Source organism: Truncatella angustata (assembly GCF_020726525.1).
Source record: "Truncatella angustata strain MPI-SDFR-AT-0073 chromosome Unknown BKA67scaffold_7, whole genome shotgun sequence".
Taxonomy (NCBI): Eukaryota; Fungi; Ascomycota; class Sordariomycetes; order Amphisphaeriales; family Sporocadaceae; genus Truncatella; species Truncatella angustata.
The window spans coordinates 508,241-530,328 of record NW_025763387.1 but is presented as its reverse complement, the minus strand read 5'-3'; the positions used below and the strand labels follow the sequence as shown (position 1 = coordinate 530,328).

The following is a 22,088-nucleotide window of genomic DNA, read 5'->3' as shown; positions in this document are numbered from 1 at the left end:
AGAGGACTGCGACTACTAACGATCATTATAATCTCCTTTTTATTACTCGAAACTATATATTAAAGTTCCCGCCCTTATTTTACGCCTTGTTAGAAATAACTGCTTTTTGTTTATAAATTCTCGCTCTAATTCGATTCTCGGGTTTTAAAATTTATAATACTTATAAAGAAAAATATAAAGGGTTTCTATTATAACGGGAGGGAGAAAGGCGCCGGAAAATGTAAAAAAGGGATTAACGGTTTTACGGTTTATAAAAAGCTTATAAATTAAATATTAAGAGGATATAATTATATAATTAACCTTTAAAATTAATATATTTACTTTAATAGTTTTACTTTTAATAAAGAATATATTAATTTTTATTAATTTAACTTTACTAAAAAACGCGTTAAAAAAACTAGTTTATAAAATTTTTATTTAAAGTTAATGTAATTTAATAACGAGTTAACCACTTAAGCAAGTTAATTACATTAATTAATATAATATATAATTTAACCTTTTACTTTTATTCTTATTATTACTTTTAAATGACTTTAATTAATAAAGAAGCTTAATTAATCCTTATTATTTAAGTTATTTATGACAGTTTCTACAATTAATATAGAGGACTATTATAGTGAAGGTCTGGTCTAATGCATTGAAAGGAAGAGCCTAAATCTACTAGAGCATAGGATAGCGAATACGGTGCTCGCCTGAGCATGGGATCGCAGGTGTAACGCTCTAAGCGTGAAATGATAGTATAGGTACTGTCAAGTAGTATATAGAAGTCTAAGAGTACAAAAGAGAATATCGGTGTACAGAAAGTGGGCATATACCCACTGGCCTAGTCACGTGATCGCCACTTCCCAAGTTCGGTGATCCGCGAGCTCGTCGCCTTAGTGTACGGAGTGCTCTCCGTACACTGTGGACATCTGTAGTCATCCATATTGCCACATTACTAGATTTAAACTTATTATAATTCATTTCATTCGGGAAACTAATAAAATTTGTTTTACAAACATGGTTTAAAAGGCTCGTACTAAAGGCCCTGCTCATATAAACAGCTCAGATCAAATAATCGCGGTTAAGAGGCCTTATAAGTCGCGAGGTTCGCTATAACCCCTTTTCATGGAAGATGCGTGCAGCACTGGAAACGCAAGAACTATACGCCGATCTTCACCGCGAGACTAATAGTTTAAGGGGCCTCATTGTCACGAGCCATGAAAATGTTGTCGTACAAGCTTGGCGGGTGGCAACACCTTGCGAGACCGAGATAATGGTTAATGGGCACCTAGCTTGCCATAAACGCTATAGTATTAAAACATGATAAACCACTTACGCATAAGCCGCATCGTCATTAATTATTACATGGACCACTTTGTCTTCCGGTACATGCCAGGTAGTTTGATACCAAACTACAAGCCTTTACATGGGATTTACCGTTATTCTTTAAAGAGCATCGGCGTACTAGGACGACGGGTTTTAACGGGACCAACGACAATCGCATGATACTACCTCTGACAATTCGACGAATGACCTCCTTAGCCTGCGGCAGTATAGTGCTAAGGTGCTTTCGTACCTTTTGCAACCACGTAATCGCGGCTACCAAGTTACTGTTAATGCGGAAGCGAGGCGTTTAACAGAGGCAAGTCTCTTACGCCGGATGCACGCTCGTGGAATTCTCATACTTGTCGACGCTAGAGCCTACGTTCTCGAGATGGACAACAGGTCACTAGCTCAGACTTGACAGCATTTTTAGACGACGATAGGGAGGCAGCCCGCTAGAGTTCTGAAAGCAGATAAGTCGGCAAGACATTAGCATACAAACACGCATAAGAGATCCGCATATAAGGGCGTCTACCTTTTGACTGCCTAGCGATTAAAGCTGAAGCTGTGAACGCGTGTCTGACCTTAATATGCCCTAAATTTATATGTCCGACTAGGAGGTGACTACAACATTACAAATCGATGTAATGTGTCCTAAGTGCCCCTATGTTATAGGTGTAGCCGTGTACGGCCTATATAGACAGTCGCGTGCCATCAACAAATGGATGCTTGACGCCATGATCGACCGGCTCTTGCTAAGCTGGCCTTCGCTTCTTGGATTACCGAGCCAATCAAGACAAGGGAGGGCTTCGTAGTATCTTAGGCTGACGATAAGAACAAAGGTGGTCTTCCCGGTTAGCTGATGTGAAAGTTGATGTGAAGCTCGTTACAAAAGCCTGTTATTACCTTAGTGTCGTCCGCATCGTCTTCGCCGTATACAAGGTAAAGAATGCCCAGTCCAACAGTGGTCTCCTGGTCTCCTAGTCTCCTAGTCATCGTCTTCTGGTTCGGCGAACATTTGACAATCATACAGTCGAGAAGGCTCGAGTCTCTATCTTGCTATCCCTCGATTATGCTTATAATATTATCCCCTTCCGTATCTGAAATCTTTCTGCTCTAACCCCACGCTCTCGCATTAGCAATCTTGATAAATCGGTCGCGGTCCTCCTTCGCGCATATCCTCAGATTCCTAAAAGTGCTCCTGCCCTCTAAGTAGACCTCATCATCACGCAGAGCATAAGCTTTGAGTTGGGAGACATAATACCCAAGCCTTTCTCCGGACCTAGCAGGGGCTGCGAGATAGTGTGCATATAGTGTGAGGCACCCGCCAAGTAAGGTTAAAGAAAGTGCATAAGCCTTACAATCATAGACAGGCTATCCAAAAGGGTCCATCAACTACACGAGCTATGCGCCCTTAGCTGGCCTTCCAATCGCCGTATCAATCGAATCGAAACGGCCTGCTAATTCTTGGGATACAGCGGCGCTACAAATCTGGACCTGGCAGACAGCATAGTTGCGGTGTCTATCCGGCTTGGTGAAGCTCAAACTTCGGCGCCTCCAGATCGGCGTCGCTTCCGTCGTCTTCCCCAGCACCAGCACCACGGCCAGCAGTAGCAGCATCCCCACTGGAACACTATGTCCCTAGAATCATCACCCAGGGTCACGACTGGATCCTTGTAGTCACTGCAGATATGAACGGACAAAAGACCCTCCTATACAAGATTTCAATCGGGACTACGGAGACCGTGCTTGGCGTCTATCAGATACTCACGGCCCTCGCGCTTTTGGTTCAAACTATTTACTGGCCTGCTTTTTGGAATGTGATCCTTGAAACACGATCCAGGGAAATAATAGCACAACGTGTTGAATATAACTGCATTCCTACAAAACTACCTAAAACAAGTGTGTTCTAGGTTGAATCAATTACTCGACGAGCGTAAGTCGCCCTTGGCCTGCAAATGGATTGGCTCCACAATATTCTGGACATCATGTACGAGAAACCATTGAAATGTTCCCGTTGTCGCACAATCCTACGGGCCGAATCCTTGACTGCTTCTTGAACATTATAAACTCATCATTACGAGTCTTGAAACATTCTCGCGGCACTGTTTTTGATTAGAACTGGTTGCACTTTCGATTCATCATAATATCCAGGCTGCACATCGATATAAGAGGCATAGATACATGTTGGTCAAGATCATGAATTTCGAGGCGGATGTTTCGCAAGAAGGCATGCTGCATGATCTCCGTAGATTCGAGCCATTTTATCGCTCGGTGGTCGAACAATGCCACGCCTGTTGCTTGATTGTGGCAATATTGTGTAAAAGCCGTCTGCATTGCACCTCGTCCATTGGATTCTTCCAGATGTCTCAATGAATCAGGCATGATGCCGACACGCCACGGTGGGAGCACGCAGATAGCTCCAACTGAAAACAGGCTGAGTTGAAACAAGACCGGCATAGCTTCTTGTTAGACTATCGGAACATGAAGGAGCTTAGGAATCTATATGAGTGTTAAAACACAATGGTTTCAGCTGTCATATCGCGAATCTTCGCGCGAGATGGGTCCCGATAGCTGGGAGACTCTCTGAAGGCTTTCCAGCATCTCTCATACTGATGTTTGACTTCATCGCATTTCAACTTTGATCAGTATCGTCGTCAGCCGCTGCACTCTATGGACATATACATCTTGATTCTTCGCTTCAAGCAAGCGATGCACTCTTTAGAAAGACCGAGATACACCATCTTCATAGGACTTCTCGCGTGCTATACATGTGAGGATGTGAGGAATGCACGGCAGCTTCCTGTTCTGGCGTATATAGAAGACCCTTACGTCTTCTAGCGCAGTCCGTGTCAAGACGTATGAATATAGGAACATCTGGCGCAGCGTGGGTTCAAGTCTTCTCGCCTCGGAATCGCGAGCAATCCATTAGTAGCATCAATCGAGTACGAGCGCAGTGAAATTGCGTGGCACTGCATCCTGAATTCGAAAGATGGTTATTTTGCTTGGCATGCCCTATTACTACGCTACTCGTAGATCCGCCGAAATTAAGGTTTTCCCCAAATCTTTGCTGGCCAATCCAGATTATTGGCTGGCACGAGGATGCCCTGAAGCCTAGGCTTAGTGGATTGATTGTGAACACTGTCCCGTTAATCTATTGCTATTGTAATCGCAGCTTCCCTAATCGCTAACTACAGATTTAAACTGTTTGTCTGCAGAGAACTACATTAAAGCTAATATCTCTTTTTTGATAGAGGACCCAGGATAAAGCTTCACAACGGTCTACTTTTACTCCGGTGCTTTGTTTTAGGCCACTTCGCTATGGTCAGCAAACTAGCTTCATAATCCATCACAATAGCAACCACTCGCCGTAGACGACCAAACGGCTCTCAGTTTAGAAAAATATAAAGCGGAGAGCACTCAAGCGACCGAGACATTAGGTGCTATCAACACCATCCATGGTTCGAAAAATCACGTGTACTATGCCCAATGAGGTTGATGTTAAGGCACTGAAATTCCGCCTAAGAAGAGAAGAGCGTGGAAAAGTGAACAACAAGCAGTAGATACCGCCACAATCAGTCCTGTAACACAGGTATGTGTTATATTATTTTAACATTGCCTAAAGACTCATTCATCTCTAGTCCATCTGCGGGTCCTTGAAGGAAGAGCTCGGTCTTCTCCTTGAGAAGCGGCACAGGAAACATGCGAACGAAAACCCTCTCTCCTGCTACGCTGAACATGTTTGGGGACAAGACTGCCACGTGTATCGACGACCCTCCATGAGAGTAAACGACTGGAGACTGTTCTTGTCCAACGTTTTCAGCATGTCAATATGACCTTGAGGTTGGGTTGGGTTAGGTTGGCTGGAGCCTTGAACACGAATAATACGGTAATGGCCACTTAGCATATTTGTTTCGATCGTATCCGCTAGGATGATAGACTGGCGGTTAAATATTTTACATTTATGGCATGTTTGTAACGAGAACGTATTCCTTTGTCGATCTTGCCGCCAGAGTCGTTTTTGTTGCTGACTTCGTATAGCCTCTTATCAATGCTCTCATCCCTCTGACCTCCAGCGTCTCTGTAAATTGCTAAAGTCCATTCATTTGCAGCCATCACCGTACACGATAGCTGTAGCGGCTAGCCTGGTCCCCTTTGAGTGACAACGATGTCACCATCTCTACAGCTCTCGACCATTTTAGCAAGACCCCATGCCGCGGAGCATCCTGGTCATCATGGCAAAGATAGCGGACTTATGGTTGAAGGCTCAGGTTTTGGACTGTTAGGGAACGGGACGAGATCTAACTTCCTCAGGCTACCAGACCCCGCTATAACCCGTGTGGAGATCCGTTATCCAAACTATTACCCGAGTTTGCAAGCTCTTTATTGTCCGCCTCCGTCTCCACAACGACCGTCGTGACGGTAGTCATCTGAATCTCATTCGTGCCAGCACCTCTCAGCGATTGTTCACTGATACTGTGAGAATTTCTAGGCCAACCCTCACCTCAACTGTTCGAGCTTCCGTTACTGCGATCACCACCAATCCTCTGCCATCCACGATGGCCACGCCACCTCTCTTGGGTTGCGTTCTTATTACTCCCCGAAGGACCTTGAACCCAAATTTTGTTCCCCGTAACTTCTCTCGTGCGGCGTCCTCATGAATTTGAATGTATCTAGCCCGGTGTCTACAAAGTCCGGCGAAGCGACGAAGATAATCGAGCTTCGGGTATACGAGAACAGGAGGACGTCCAACCATCCGTTCGACGCCATCATCAACCCAGCGAAGCAGAAGTAGCCCACACCGAAGTCTCTTCCCGCCATGGTCAAGATGCGGCCCATGGCCAGAGGCATGGTGCATAGGACATATATGATAGGATATATCAGAAAACCTAGTCGAGTGCCACTAACCGGGGACGTCCTCGCATCGTACTTTACGGAGCATGAGGCGTAGCTGTTACGGGACGCTGTCATTTGCTGCTGTAAGGAGAAGAATATCAGGATATAGAGTCCGCTAGTTAATGTTAGAGATAGGAAGATCCAGAAGTAGTGTAGCCACAATCGAATATTTTGGTATTCGACGTTTACCCAACACTGTGAGGTACGGTTAGGAACCATCCACATATACGTGGTACACCTCATATGCAAGGTGTTTATGCTTACCCAGGCGACAGCTCTAACGTAGAGACCCCCAGTGCCTCGTCCGTTATCAGTAATCAGAATTCCCATTAGATCCATTGCGTAGACAGGTCCATAGACATGCGATGGCGAGGTACAACACCCATTGTGGTGGTTTATACCCTCTTATGACTGTGAGATTTGTGTATACTGCGATCGCGGAAATGAAGCAACTGGCTGCCAAGTCACCAACGGAGACGAACCACCATTGAGCCCAGCATGTCGACGTCCTCACGAAAATGCCATTTGACCCGACCCAAGATGCATTGACCCGGAAAGCTATAGATTGCTGCAACTCTGCAAATACCAGGCTATATACTAGGAAGAGAAATTGGTTCAATATTCCCTTCGAAACAGAGCCTTCATCTCGGAGTTGCGATTTCGCAGGTACGGCAGCTGTGTTCGACGTTCTGGACTGACTGTACTGTGCCTCTGATAGTCCAAGCGAGAGATCAGTCATATTTGCCTGGTGATTATCTCGCTTTCGCCCTGCTTGTCTGATACTCCAACGCGCCAGCTTGTATGTAAGATATATGAATAAAATAGTTGTCGTGATGACGGAGAGGAATCCGAACACCGCTACGGCGATGAGACCGTTGCGATGGTTGGTGCGTAAAGGGATCTTGAAACTACTGTACTTGGTGCATAGGATCGTTTTGAAGATGGTAAAAGATTGTGAACTAGAACATACTCCATGTTAGTGATTGGGAAATACCTTGACTTATAATAAGTTGTAGAAGTAAATTCATTGGGGCGCAGACAAAGGTAGATGGATTTGATGAGTCATTTAGCAGACAAAAGCCAATTCCATATTGCAGAAAGCACAGTCAAATGAAATTTAGTACAAGACCTGTTCTTTGTCAGTTTCTCTTAATCTTTCATTTTAAGCATATCATCCAACGATCTCAGATGTGGTGTTGCTTACAATACGACTCACCGCTCCGAATTAGCGTTGTAATAAACCAATCTGTAGCTCTTTAGGTTAGATGACTCTAGCGTTGAGCTCGGTGGTCTGAGTGTGCTGGAGGTTAATGGCATTGACTTGGCTAAAACTGTGCGACGTGTTTTATTATGTGCCCTATTATATTCCATTGAACGCGAACAACGGACATCGCTGTAGGTTTATCTCTATCTAAGCATTGATATTCATTTGGTGTCCATTTCTACCCTACACCTTTGTACAGCAGTTGTTACCCCATGTTCCGATCCGCTTGACGACGTCTCCACGTCGTCAGCACCGCCCGGGTAGTGTACTTTTAGATTCTTTCCTCCCACCGTACTGGGTGTTTCGGAAATAGACGACTCCTTTTCAAGCTAAGCCTCCTGACTGCTGGCATGCACCTCAGTTTGTTGATAGATCTTGAGCTGTGTTCCAAACACATCGTTGATGCTTGTCTGACTATTGCAAGACCCGAGCTCGATGCCACGTTCGCCTCTGGTGATTGTTGTGAGATGGTTCGTGCCCCTGCCATAACCCGACCGGTGATACCTGGAAGGGTTTTCACTCGTACGCGCCCTAGAGGATTTGGCGTTGAAGGACTTGAGATGAAAAGTCCTTTGCAGTAACGTCCACGTGAAACGTAAGTTGGCTGTAATTATTGCTGTCGACAACTTATGCGTGCTTCGAGGTAGTAGGATGACTTGGCAAGTGCCCGAATAGTCAAAGTTTTGATTCGTGAGAAATTCATTTGGAAGTTTATTCAAAAATGCATGAAACATTGACCTCTAGTGATAAGAACGGCAGTGCATCATTCACGCTTCAAAGCTTCTCGCAAAATATCGGCGCCCTTCCCCGCAATAGCGTAAACCGTGCTCAAGATATTGCCTCTAGGGATGATTGGGATGATGCTGGCATCACAGACCCTCACATTCGCTGTTCCGTATACTTTCAACTCGGCATCCACAACTCCACCCAGCTCCTCATCCATCATCGCACATGTGCCGGCAGGATGATAGTTCGTTGCTCCAAACTGCCGCAGATGACCCTCAACCTCGTTTACATAGTTCGGGTAACGGGTATATCCACTAGGCAGTGTGTTGCCCTCAGGCTTCAAATGCTCAGCCAAGTGGGGCTCTTTAAGCATTCGGCCTATCTGGATCATATGTCGAGAAAGGATCTCGACGTCCAGTGGATGTTGCAGGTAGTTGAACTTGATCTCAGGACGATTTTTGGCGTCTGCGGACTGGATGTGAGAGGAACCACGAGAGAATGGGTAGGAGAGCATAGCAAGGAGAGTCATGTAGTTGCCTGGCGCTCGCTGGGTTGGTGGGGTGTACCGTTGGTTGCGAGTCATAAAGCTTGTCGCTGTAGCTTCTTGTGGATCGAGGATGAACTTTCGTATGATGTTATGCTGAGCGTTCATTCCTTTGGTTGTGGTAGACGATGTCTCCTGGAGTGCCTTCTCAACCAGAACTTTCAGATCATCCTCCTCTTCTTTGTGGCTGAGTGCGTGTAGAGGTAAATAAGAGAAACTGCAAGGCCCTTGGCTCAGAGGACCAGTTTGGGTATTATGGTACAACGCTTCTGCGGCCTTGATCAAGCCAGGGTTCCTGGCAGTAGTGTCTGACGTCTCGATGCTGTCGTAGACTTCAACTGAAGGACCGAAATTGAGGTGGTCCTGAAGGTTCTCTAGGTAGATCCATTAGCTAAAACTCGAGAAGAATTTCGGATAGAAGTGCCTTTACCGCCCACGTCGGGAAGATCATATAGACACTCAATTCTTGCAGCCTCTAAGTGCTTGCGAGATCCAATACCAGATAGTTCCAATATCTGAGGTGACCCAAACGTTCCTGCACAAATAATCACCTCCCTTCGAGCGTAGACAATCACCGGACTACCTTCTCTCGTGTTGTAGAGAACACCCTTTGCAATGAGCTTTCCATTCTGGGTTTCGTCATTAAACAGAATCTTTTCGACAAGCACATTGCTGTAAATGACCACGTTCTCCCTCTCGACAGTCGGCTCCAGGAAAGCTATCCCAGCATGGCTTCTTTCACCCTTGACAGTGTCGATAGCATTCGTGGTTATCGAGCCTCCAATGACATTTCCATCAGCCGGATTTTCCAAACTGCAGTATCCCATGTCTTGAATCGTGTCCACCCAAGCTGTCGACAATAGATGCGTCACTGCAGGAAAGGAAGCTTGAATGAAACCTCTGCTCTCGTTTCCCGCTGATTTAGTAGCCTCTTGCCTATCTCCATTCTCTAGTCCAGCATCTGCAATCTTTAACTCCCGCTTGACCTCTTCACTTGGCTGCTGTACCCTCCGAAACGCCCTGTAATACGTCCCAATCCCTTCCCAGTCCCATCTCACACACTTCTCGTCTTTCCTACTTAGTAACGAGTCCCAAGCATCATGATATGCTCTCGACGGATAAACAAGCGCATGCGAGTTGATCGCACTACTTCCGCCCCACAGCTTGCCTCTCGGTTGCAGAATTACTCTTCCATTGAGGCCTTCCTCAGGGGAACTCTGAAATTGCCAGTCAAAGTTAGGATTTCCGAGCAGTCTGCCGGAATAACCTGGCGTTCGCACGTTGGGGTCATCGTTATGATTCGAGCCTGCTTCCAGGACCAGAATTCGAAGAGTGGGGTTGGTGGAGAGACGGGAAGTGAGAAGAGAACCGGCTGTACCACCGCCGACAATTATGATATCGAAAATATCTACTGTAGTGTTGGATGCCATGATGGGGAGCTGTATTCACAAGTCCCAGCAACGGCTCTCCAAGGCTGGCTTATATTGACTTGACCTACAGACAAAAGATGAGTTGGCTCGGGGCTACTCACCACGAACAAAGCCACGTGGGGAGAAAGCAAAGGTATCTAGTACGAACCTGGACTTTATACAACTAGCTGCAAAGCTAATCATGCCATTGGTCCGATCGGCGGAACATCCCCATCTTTTCACATAAAACACCCCCCGCAGCTGGATGACACTTCTGGAAGCCTTAAGCGCTGAACGTCGAAGACGGGTCAATCATAATAATAGAGCGGGAAGCATCTAAAGAGCTTTTAATGCTACTAATTGAATAACAGAAGAAATGGCAACAATAAGAATATTTTGTTACCATATATCAAAACCTTACACACAACTACTAGAAGTACCATAACAAACGAATCATAGCCCTATGAACTTATGTGGTGGAGATTCAAGACCCCGCCAGGACGTAGGGTTCTCTGGGACGCAGGGACAAAGGTTATATCACGCGTCTCCGTGGCTTGCATACAATGTCACGTGTGTGCGCAGGAACATGTTTCTAAAACATTCTACGGCAGGTGGCGCACTGGATCGCTGTCACTCGTCTCCATATGAAGCATATCGCCATCACGACGGCGAGACAATATGGGCAGAGCCAGTCGCGTCCTGGCACGAGGCGTGCCTCCTGGCGTGCCTACATCATACCGTGCTCTTCAGATCATGGCGACGCCCCCCGTTCCACGCTCCATCATCGTGCTCGCAGACGACCCTCGATAGAAGAGAAGGCGCGAGGCCAACAGTATCTCTACCCATTTGAAGAAGATATTATCGTTAAGTATTTGCTACAAATGTCCGATCTAGGACATCCAATACGAATGAAGTTCATTCCTTCTCTAGCCTTTAGAGTCACCCGCCATCGGCCTGCCACCGAAAGACCTCTCAAGCCTCCCGGTCGGAACTGGTCAAAGGCTCTAGAGAAACGCCATCCAGAACTCATAGCACGAAGGGTTAAAGCAGTAGACTGGAATCGTCACGAGAAGAACATTTACGGGAAGATTATACACTGGTTTGAGGTGATAAAGGATGTATTACAGGATCCGGTCGTCCTGGTCAGGAATGTTTATAACATGGACGAAACTGGAGTGATGCTATCCATGCCAGGCTCTGTCAAAGTCCTCGTAGGTAAGCACGACATGCGAGATTATAAAGGTGCACGTGTATAGCGCACAACCGTGACTGCGATCGAATGCATAAGTGGTGATGGCAGGTATCTAAATCCTATGATTATCTGGCCAGCGAGTACCCATCGAAGCAACTGGATCACGTTTCCTACCCCTGGCTGGCAGTTTGCGCACTCCGACTCTGGATACACGGACTCTAAGATCAGACTCTAAGATCAGCTTAGAGTGGCTGAAGCGTGTATTCGATCCCGAAACCAAAGAACAAGCTAACGGGAAACCACGCATCTTGATCTACGACGGCTTTGGAACACACGAGACCCTCGAAATCTTAGAGCTCTATTTCGAGACCAATATTCTGTTATGTCGTCTCCCCTCTCATACCTCCCACAAGCTCCAGCCTTGTGACGTCTCGGTGTTTGCTCCCCTCAAGGCAGCTAATCGTGACCAAGTTGATCGACTCGAGCAAGGAGGTGTAAACACGATTGGCAAGGAGCACTTCACGTCTCTGTATAGCCCTGCGAGGAAAAGAGCGTTCACGCCAAAAAAAAAATTTCAAGGCCGGCTTCGCCGCAAGTGGTTTGTTTCCTTTCAATCCAGATAGGGTGCTCAGAAGTATGCCCGCCCCGGTAGCTGAACCGGCCGTTCCAAGAGTCGATGAGGTGAGAGTAGGGCCTTGTCAACAAGAGACAGAACCGCAAACGCCTGCGACGCCAGTATTAGTAGAGGCTTCTATGGCGTTGCAGAACCTAATCTTTCAACGGCACGCACATACGCTTGATGAAACGAATAAAAAGAACCTAGCGAGGTACTTACAGATTGGTAATAAAGCCACGATGATCCTTGCATCTAGGCGGATGGCCACATTAGCTTCTACACCCCACGCGAAAGATACATGTCATGTGTGGTAGAGTATAGTCAGAGAGCGGGAAACTAAGTTCCGATGCTCTCCTATAAATAGCAGATTTAACAGTCACTTCCTTTTGTAAATCGAATTAAAGACTATCCAATCCTTAATGCTTCTTAACACGGCTAAGTGTGGCAAGATTCGTTAAAGTAGTGAAATTATTATAACTATTTCTTTAGTCTTTTAACAATATTACGTAACTAGGCCCCTTATATCTGTAACAATTACGGTAAAGTCACCAGGTGATAAGCTCCTTCGGGCAGTAGTTATATTCAAAGACTTATTCTTAAGGAGGGGAGGATAGAATGTCTCCATCGCTAGTTACGAAGCGGGGGTTTTACACTGACTACGCACGGGCGTACTCCGTACGCTGCTTAAGCGCCAGGCTGGCACCTAGGCTAGGTCGTTACATCTCCGTACACTATAGACATTTATAGTTATTTATATTGTTATATTTATATATATCGAAATCTCGCTCGGAACATTATAATAGAGAAGTTAAGTTATGTTTATAAACTCGAGCGAAAATCAAGTTAAAATTTACATTATAAAATTATTTATAAATCCTTTATAAAAGTAATACTAAAGAAAATAAAGTTAAACTTTTATATTAACTTATTTAAGAAATAACCGCCTTAAACCTTAAAGTCTTAAAAAAAGGGGGGGTTTATTATTTTCATAATAATGTACAATTATATTAAAACGGTTAAATAATACCTTTAACGTCTATTTAGTCCCTTTTTATATTATCGTCTTTTAAAAGTTAGACTTTAATCTAAAATCACTATGTAAGCGATACTCTAGTTTATAATTAATATGTATTCTATTATTAGCATGATTTATAAGACTATACCCACTTTAATAACGGCGGTCGGCTTGAGCTGCTCGCCTAGAGGCCACTTATTCGAGGCGTCAAATGATGCTCTAACACGCGTATGATCGCTGACGATGCCCTGTACATTAAGGGGGTTGCTAAAACTCTGGCTCAGGGTCTAAAGCATTAGACGACGGGTTCTCCTTAAAGTGCGGCATTGAGAAGAAAGGTTATCTCTTTCTAACGGATGTGCAACAAGAAACTTGTAAGCTCTTTCGAGATGAATACAACTTCGTCCTAGGCGGCATCTTAAGACTGTCGTATATGTAAAATACTACTTTCCAAACGGAGACGTAGTCGTGGCACGACTATAGCGGCGTCATGTCAAGGATTCAACTCAGAGGAATGGCGCGGCTCGTCGTCCGGCTCCGGTTACGCCGTTGACTTGTACACTGGGCTACCCACCACGGCCGGATCGGTCCGCTAAAGCTCACGAACGAAGGCACCGTTCACACTCTACATGTCATTCCAATGGGCGAGAAGAAAAGGCCAGGATTTCTTGTAGCGACCATGTTTGGCTTTAAATTGGAATCTCGACTCGACTTGCTTCCAACTTTTGGATGATCCTTCGCGCCGGCGACGTGAAAGACATTCGACGGATATAGAATCGCGCTCTAACGTAGGTATTGTCAATCTTAAGAACGGCTAAGTTTTTAGCCATTGACGTTACATTTCACTATATAGGGTTTGATAAAAGGTATAGTGTCCTTAGTTATGAGCTCTGGGACGAACTTAGATTAAGCTATGAAGCGTTTAAGTCATCAAATTGTGCTACCGCCGATGAAGAGGTAGAGAAGAGAGTAGTGAAAATCTTATGATTCATTCGGGAATCGCTAAAGATGACATGTAACGAAAAGGTCGTCGTAGGGCGCTATAGGGTCCCAACCGGCACTTCCGTCGTCTAGTTATACCTAGGCTTGTAGCGCAAGGAGATCGGTGAGTTCCTTTCTCAAGCTATATAAGTTCGGCATTACACCTTTATCATCCGAGCTTCAAGCTCTCTAAGGCGCAACGTAGATGCTCGAATTGTGTTGTCTGCCACCAGAGCAGAAAATGGACATAGAAATAGCCATGTTTAGTGCTTAGACACTCAAGAGATATCTAGAACAAGGCAGAAGGCATTCTTATTTTATACACGACTACACTCCCCCAAGACATGTTCTACCCTATACATACAAAGGCCAACTGCCAACTTCCGCGACACATCTATTAGTATATCGACACTCTCACGAAGGATCTCGACTTCGATACTTATTATAACAATATTCTTTGTTTCTTATGTTCTTAAAGAGATCTCAGTCAGGTACAAGTCGAGCGATTACAACGGACTGATCAATGAGTATGTTACTTTCATATCGGCGGAAAGTCACAGGGGGTAAAGAAAGTGCTCGAGTGACACATGGCGATGAAAAGGTAAAGGCAGAAACAAATGGGCACTTAGGGAACGGAAAGATTTCAAATAATAATTCTTATAAACCTATTGAAAATAAATATGAAGACGCCAGATATACTATTGGACTAAGTTTAGTCGAATTACCAATGTATATATATAACCATAGATCCCTCCATTATGCTTTACTATCTAACCATGTCCCAAGCCATTTTGAACTATAAGGGACACTCTTCCATTAATTATCAATAATCAGCGCCATTTAACGTGTTCTCTTAGTAGAGCGATGTCTTGTCCTCTCCCAGTCCTCCCGCGTTTAGCAGGTAGTCTAGCATTAGAGCAGTTCCCCTTTTAGAGCAACCTTCGCACATTATAGCTAATCTAATTTGGGTCCCAATGTAAAGAACCGCGTCTAGCGCGCTTGCGTTTGCCATTGCTCCGCATAGTTATACAATTACAAATGTCCCTCGGTCGGTCGGCCGGGCTCATAAGGCTAAGCCTACGACAGAGGCAATATTTATCGTCTATATGAAAGTAATGTGAAAAAATTATCTCCTTTGGGCCTTTATTAGCCTACTAAACACTTGTAAGAGTGCCCTTGTTCGAACCAACTTTAATGTATACTCCCTCGGACTCCACTTCAATCCCTTAACCACAACGTTAAGACTGAGACAGGAAGCCTCGCAGCTCACTTCCACGTCTTCAACCTTTGCAATCGCGGCTATTAGCGCCAGCGACAGCAAGGAGAAGGCTTAAGAATACGGCAGCAATGACACTAGATCTTCTAATGATAGTACCCCGAAGACCACCGCGGCTGGTGGTTGGAATGTATTACATCCTACATCTGGAGCAGATTCCTCGTCTCTCCGTTGAATGCTGCGTTTTTTAGTAGGCCAACGCATGCACGGTCATGCTCTCCACTGTATTCCTATCTTCGCTGGACAATACCATCGCCACTAATATCCAGCCTTCCATTATGAATGACATCGGCCACGTCGAGCTAGTTCCATAATCGGTACCGGCGTTGCTTTAGGAGCTCTGGCCATACTGCATGGGGCGAAACCTATGCCGTCTTCAACATCAAGGATACTTATGTGTTCAACATTTTCCTCCTAGGAGTCGGCAACGCCATATATAGAACCGCCCCCAGCATGATTGCCCTCATCCTACGGCGTGTTATTGCTGGTCTTAGAGGCCCCAGTACGTACTGTGAAACACTAACGTATATATCGGTTTCCACGAGTCCCGAGCACAAACCCGCGTATATCTCTAGAATTACTGTTGTCTGTGGTATTGGTTGTGTTCTTGGTCCCGTGGTATGTCGAATGGTACGTTATCCATCAATGTATACATTCAGGCGTATGTGAAGTAGGTCGGAGGTACATCAGCCATCAGTAGTGTCACTTGGAAATGGGTATGTCGCTATGTCTGAGCCTATCAAGGGCTTCTGCTGAGTACTATCATAGTCAGGGGTTCTACATCAACTCGGTCATCGGGCATATTTCCGCTCCGGCTTACTATTTACCTCAATTGATCCTCAGCCTAGGATGGCCATGTCCGAGAAGTTCGGCATGGTCGATTGGATCAAATCTGCCGTCTTCCTCGTGAGTTCTGCTCGTCTTGTAATCGCCATCTAATTTGGTGGTATTGTTTTTGCCTTCGATTCAGCAGCCACGATCGCGCTTTAGATAATGATAGGTGTCTTTTGATTGTTTTTGTCCTCCGTGTCGAGTTTTATCCTCTGGTGATGCGCAACAACCGCCTGTATCCGGTGCATTACTATTTTCAATGGTCTGTGTCTAGTATCAGCGCCTCAACGACTACGCGTTACTTGTCTCTATTTTGACGTACCTTTGAGTCAGCAAGATCACACTTCATAACTGTTCAGGTGCAGACATATGATTCGAGAATATAAAGAGCCAAGAATGAGTGTCTGCGTTCTTTTAGCAGTACGAGATCGTGGGTCGGCGGCAGCTCAGTTTCTAGCTTCTGGCCGAAGGAATGTTGCATAACTCCACGGTCCACTGATGGAATCTGAGCATCCTAGACAACTGGACAGCACGTCCCAGCATGATGCAAGCTCGATCAAGTTTGATATCCGCAGCCTCAAATTTAAGGATACACACTAGGGCTTAGAATAAATCTAAGCTGGTAACCGGGCCCTTCTGGGGGACGATCAACAGGAGCCACCTGACTTTGTCTCTGCTATGCATATCAAACAGTCCCCGACTGCATGGCATACAAGTGTCTCACTTGGTGCTTTTCATGAGGTTACTGGCGCACAACCAAATAAAACACGTCAACATGTTGCTTCTATCAAAAAGATGAGCTCCACACAGGCAGATAATTCGACGACGATTGAGACATCAGCTGGCAACGAACTTTAGAAATCACCCTTCCGTGTTTACCGCCGGGTGATAAGTGAGCACTCAACACATCTACCTAGTACTAAGTGATCACAATAAAATAGTTATCAGACCAGAGTATCCCAACTACTTTGTATAGCGGGTATTAAGCAGATATGTTGGCATCAATTGGATACAACCACTTCGTCTCTAACAGGACGATTGAGAGCTTCGCACGGTGTGCAAGTAACCACACAGATTCGTTTTCAAGTTTACTTATTCCAGCCAGCGATAAAAGTCCATTATTGTGTCCCTCCCAACGCTTTAATTATACTTATAGTGGAAACAGCTGCGGCTAGTCATCACTTCTCCAAGAAAGGTTGTATAACGAATATTTGAGATTATCGGTACTTACACAAGTAGGACACGGAGGTTAGTGCAATTGAACAGCATCCGTCTTAGTAACAACTTTGGATCGGTGCTAACCCTATATTGTTTAATTTTTAGAGTCCACTATAGCTCCCTAACCGACGGCTATGTCTGGTTTTATTAGAAAGATATCTTAATAGAAGAGCAAAATGAGAGTAGCTCCGTAGTTACTCTACCCATACTGCAATCTCTCAGTACAAAACCTTTTTCAGACAATTTAGTGGGTAGTCGTTCAACAATCCGTCGAGAAGCGGTAAACAGAACAACGGTTTATTTCAACATTACCGTTCAAGATGGTGCCATAGTACCGGGGCGAAGGGGATTTCGGTTGTCCAAGTATAAACACAATTAGGTAGCTTTCACCAACACGCCGGCTGATGAAACGTCATCAACCGAATCAGTACTCGGAAGCTCAACATCACTGCTAGTAACTAATGAGGATACGTTTGTTAAAAGCGGAGGAGATGGCAGAAAGTCGAGGAGAAAAGGCTATCAAAATAGCACTTCGAATACCGACTACCAGTTGGTTGAAAGAGCTCGTTCTCGACATCCCTTGTGGCGACGTAGTTTTGCTTGATGTATTGAAGCAGCAAAACTATGTCTTGTCTGACAGGAAACTGGATGAGTTTGAAGCTAGTTTTCTCGATCCAGCACTTAGGCATGAATCGAGAATGCTATAACAGCCAATTCTAATCTAAATGCGTCTTGCTAAGGAGTTCTCCTTTTGCCAACACAATGGCCAAGTCTGGAGACGGCAATGCAGTCATATGAAACAAGCCGTATAGAGATTTTGTGAAGGATCTTGTTTACAAGACACCTCAGAAGACATCAGCCTCTCTAACGAGGATCTGAAATTTTGCACATCTGTGGATCTAAAGTATATAGTCAGACAGCAATGGGATAGCAAAGAAGCTATAGCAAATGTGCTTGGAGTTATTAAGTTAAAGGAATAGGAAGCCCATTTACTGGATCACGAGTTAAAGGATTCATTGTGCCACATACCTGCATGTTGATCTGCTGAAATCTATATTCAAGGAAGCGGCACAGCCCCTGCTTAGTTTCATGCCTATTTTCCGGTGGCACCGAACCTTCAGCGGTGTACCCTTCTCGCATATTTGGTGAAATTACGCGAGAACCCCGATCTAGGAGCAGCTAGAGCTACGTTAATGTGGGTTTATTCTGGTGACAATCCTTCCCACGCATCCTGCGGAACAGATTATAAGGATTCAAATAGTGCCTGCGGAGGATTATTGAATGCATCAAGTACCCACGGAATGGGCTGACTTGCAAACCTTTTTATGCGAATTCATATTTCTTAGTTATGGATATCATATATCTGTTTCAATCCATCTGGTGCTGTTGTTGCTAACCGGCTGCCGGAATTATTGCATTCGCACAAGCGCTGGGAACCCAAGCGAGCAAGCAGAAAGGTTTCCACAAATCCTCGGATTCTCAACCGCGAATTAGTGCGGTTTTCGCCCAACCTTCATATACTTTGCGTTTGAGCTCGAATACGTCACCGACAATAAGTATAGAAGTTATTCGGAAGCTTCAAAGAGTATCTAAGCTAGAAATTTTCGTAACATGAGTTTCAATATTGGAATACCGCGTCGTGGTCATATTTATAGATTCAGATGACAAGTTCTGGCAGAGTGTCCGAGGACTGGTGGAAACCTTTCTGGCAAGTGCTTATTGTACCACACCCCTGTTGTTTCGGGCAGCTACTCTATTCGTTTGACACCCATGAATAGGGGCCCATCTGCTCTGCATATTGATGCAACGAACCATGTGTTTACCTATCATAGTACATTGACTGTGGGTCCCAATATCACAGACTGAGCGAGAATTCCATGTATAAAGTCTTAACGGAAGCTAGTGGATGGAAATCGGTTGTCACCACTAACGCGACTGCCGTACAGCTTATTGGTCAAATTTTCAGACTTGCTACCGCATACCATTTTTGAGTTATCCATGAAACCATTTGATCAGTGGGACGTTGTCTAAAGTAGCTTCGTTCGAAATTTACGATGCAGCTTTATCATAAACTCCGTGCTGGTGATAGCAAAGAGATCCGACTTGTTCACCTGGAAGACATCGACAAGGAGACCAACGAGGTGATATGTCGCCTCGAAACCGTGGAGTTCAATAAGGATCTGCAGTATCGCGCCCTATCGTACTACTGGGGAGATCCGACCAACTCGCCCTCGATCATCTGTGATGGGTCCCGGCTCAAGGCCACTCCAAATTTGGATTCCGCCTTACGATGTTTATTACGAAAGGGCAAGTCGAGCAACTTGCCCCTAAGCTTCTGGGTCGACGCTATCTGTATCAACCAAGAAGACAATGATGAGAAAGAGGTGCAAGTCCGGCTGATGGGAGATATATATCGGCAGGCATCCGAGGTCATTGTATGGCTTGGCGCTGCTGCTGATAACAGTGACTTGGCTTTCCAGGTTTGCGAGAGGCTATGCTCGCGAGAGCTTGAACTTGAAAAGACTCAGAAGAAGGAGGGCTGGGGTCGCAAATTTGTTCTATACGATCACGTTTTCTTTGCAGAAGGATCGCGTATGTTCAACCCAAACGGAGTTCACAAGTTCGCCAGAGAACTTGACTCTATCCAAGCTATCCTCGCGCGACCCTGGTGGTCCAGGATCTGGATAATACAGGAAGTCGCTTTGGCCAAGCAAGTGGTTGTATTTTGCGGAGATTCAGTAATCAATTGGATTACTCTTGATATAGGTATCACCGCATGTATGAAGATAAAGTGGTCAGATCAGTTTGTGCAATTAGCGACACTTTATCACGCACATGTGCTATTTGAAGCTCGAAGAATGGCCATGCATGATCCCGAACTCAAAGGGAAAGGAAAAACCCAGTATCATCTTTGCCACCTTCTCGGCCAATTCAGGTGGTCCATGGCAACCAACCCGCGCGATAAGGTATACGGCTTGCTTGGTATGACCACTGAGCACTTGTCTCATGTGAGCTATAATGACAACACCGAGGATTGCTACCGCGCGGCAATCATCGATGTTATCAAGTCAACCGGATCACTGGACATCCTTCAGCTCTGTCGAAAGCCTCCTGGTTTAGAGACCGCCTACAACGCCGATACGCCAAAGCTTCCATCATGGCTTCCAGATTTGAGGCTGGACGTAAGGAATGTTGACCCTGCAATTGAGCTATCTGGTATCAGGCCAATCGGTCTGCAATCGTTCCCCGCTATTGAACAGGTAATGCTAGAGATACCCAGACTACGAAACATAGTGTTTCGCGCAAGTAATGGGAGCGTTGAGAACGACCCTTGCTTGCAAGGTGCTGATATTTTGGTCCTGAAAGGGCAAATTTTTGACAAGATCATGACGTTAGGTGAGATGCAGACTGGCGCAGAAGCACAACGCAACGAACGAACCAATGAGACGTGGAACTATGTCCGCGAAGTACGAGCCAGGACACACACCCCTGCGAAGTTCTTCAAGGCGGTTACAACCAGTTTGAGTGGCTGGTCGCAAGACGTGCACCAGATTGGAGCCGAGAAACTGCTTTTGACGCGATGGAGGCAACTGGCTTCATCAAGAGGAACTGAGTATCCGACTGGGGAGTCCTTGAATCAAGCCTTCTTCAGTACATTACTGCAAGGAAATCTTGGAAATGACCCTGAACAAAGGATAGCACAGTACGAGGCTGAATGGAATCGAGTTCTGGGCAGTGTGGATGCCATCAACCAATCCTTTCTGTTGAAAAATGCCGCAAAGGAAAGCAAGGTTCGCCAGAGCATAGCTACCATGGTCCATTTCACCTCGACATTCCTCAAAGACGAACAAATCCAGCTGGAGGGAGACGCTATCTATACACATTTTACATTGACGGAGCTGGGATACTTCGCACTTATGCCACCTGGAGCACGTGAAGGAGACTCGATCGTGCTCTTCAGAGGCGGACCAGTTCCATTTCTCATCCGTCAGAGAGTGCATGATAAAGATGACCCATTGTGGGAGTTGATAGGTCCATGCTATGTACATGGCATTATGCAAGGAGAGCAGTGGAAAGAGGAGGCATGCGAGTCGATTAAGCTGGTTTAATCTCCAATTTGACTCGCGCCCATTTCCATACTAAGCCAGGTATATAGCACGTTAAGGGGAATGCGAGAGATATGAAATTTAGGTTATCCTTCTGAATCGAGCATACGGATCCGTATATCACATGAGACTATTGCTAGAGTGGAGCAAGTGGTGCATTGTTGAAACTGCAACAGACAAAGGAAATTCCCCACAACTGTATAGGATGCAACATTCACCAAAGAGACCCACATCAGCAACAGTATACAGTGGAAAATACTGTGATCGTCCATGGCTTTAGGCCTGATAATCTGTGCGAAGATTGCGATGCCGTAGGACACAGCCCTTTTGGATTAAACATATCTTCGGGCAAAGATAATTTCTTCATTTTCAGTAGGACTAGCATTCAAACCAGTCTTGACGCCGACACAATGGAGGAGACCCTTGAAAGAAATTTTGAGACTGCTGCGAACCAAAAGAACAACAACCCCAAACAGATTGAGTCTTTATTTGTATTAAGATTTGCGAAAGTTGTCTCTTGTGTGGGGGAGTGCTCATGTCACGCAATTGGGGTTGGGACTAGTAAAGTCAATGACGCGAATGATGTTGGAATACCGTCGTCCATTGACCCACTTCAGCCATCCTCGACAACTTATAACAACGACTTCTCTTAAGCATAGCTGCGCAAATATCCACTTCTCAATCTAATTGACTTATGAAACCAAAAAAA

The 22,088-nt window shown here is 45.3% G+C and overlaps 3 protein-coding genes across 4 annotated transcripts; 1 reads left to right on the top strand and 2 right to left on the bottom strand.

Annotated features, from left to right (window-relative positions):
- Positions 1-5,811: 5,811 nt before the first annotated feature.
- Positions 5,812-7,534, bottom strand: BKA67DRAFT_362558 (uncharacterized protein). 2 transcript variants are annotated; one of them, XM_046096431.1, is made up of 4 exons: positions 7,406-7,534; positions 7,242-7,330; positions 6,466-7,160; positions 6,303-6,396 (listed from the first exon to the last, which is right to left on the bottom strand). In XM_046096431.1, exons 2-3 carry the CDS (start codon positions 7,265-7,267, stop codon positions 6,512-6,514), a joined length of 675 nt encoding a protein of 224 aa, XP_045954896.1. In that variant the 5' UTR covers positions 7,268-7,330; positions 7,406-7,534; the 3' UTR covers positions 6,303-6,396; positions 6,466-6,511. The 2 variants fall into 2 exon arrangements, with proteins under 2 accessions (XP_045954897.1, XP_045954896.1); XM_046096432.1 differs by lacking the exons at positions 7,242-7,330; positions 7,406-7,534 and having other exon boundaries at positions 5,812-6,396; positions 6,466-6,776.
- A 603-nt stretch (positions 7,535-8,137) lies between these two features.
- On the bottom strand, positions 8,138-10,518 carry BKA67DRAFT_362509 (uncharacterized protein). The gene is made up of 3 exons (XM_046096430.1): positions 10,314-10,518; positions 9,160-10,229; positions 8,138-9,109 (listed from the first exon to the last, which is right to left on the bottom strand). Exons 2-3 carry the CDS (start codon positions 10,163-10,165, stop codon positions 8,229-8,231), a joined length of 1,887 nt encoding a protein of 628 aa, XP_045954895.1. The 5' UTR covers positions 10,166-10,229; positions 10,314-10,518; the 3' UTR covers positions 8,138-8,228.
- Positions 10,519-19,229: 8,711 nt separating this feature from the next.
- Positions 19,230-21,510, top strand: BKA67DRAFT_574657 (heterokaryon incompatibility protein-domain-containing protein). The gene has a single exon (XM_046103441.1). The coding sequence runs from the start codon at positions 19,328-19,330 to the stop codon at positions 21,380-21,382; it is 2,055 nt and encodes a 684-aa protein (XP_045954894.1). The 5' UTR covers positions 19,230-19,327; the 3' UTR covers positions 21,383-21,510.
- The last annotated feature ends 578 nt before the right edge of the window (positions 21,511-22,088 follow it).

Coding starts and splice junctions, on each gene's coding strand:
- BKA67DRAFT_362509 (XM_046096430.1), bottom strand. CDS start 10,165: ATGGCATCCAACACTACAGTAGATATTTTCGATATCATAATTGTCGGC. Junction 9,110..9,159: donor TCCCGACGTGGGCGGTAAAG/GCACTTCTATCC, acceptor GGATCTACCTAG/AGAACCTTCAGGACCACCTC.
- BKA67DRAFT_574657 (XM_046103441.1), top strand. CDS start 19,328: ATGCAGCTTTATCATAAACTCCGTGCTGGTGATAGCAAAGAGATCCGA.
- BKA67DRAFT_362558 (XM_046096431.1), bottom strand. CDS start 7,267: ATGACTCATCAAATCCATCTACCTTT. Junction 7,161..7,241: donor CATCAAATCCATCTACCTTT/GTCTGCGCCCCA, acceptor AGTATGTTCTAG/TTCACAATCTTTTACCATCT.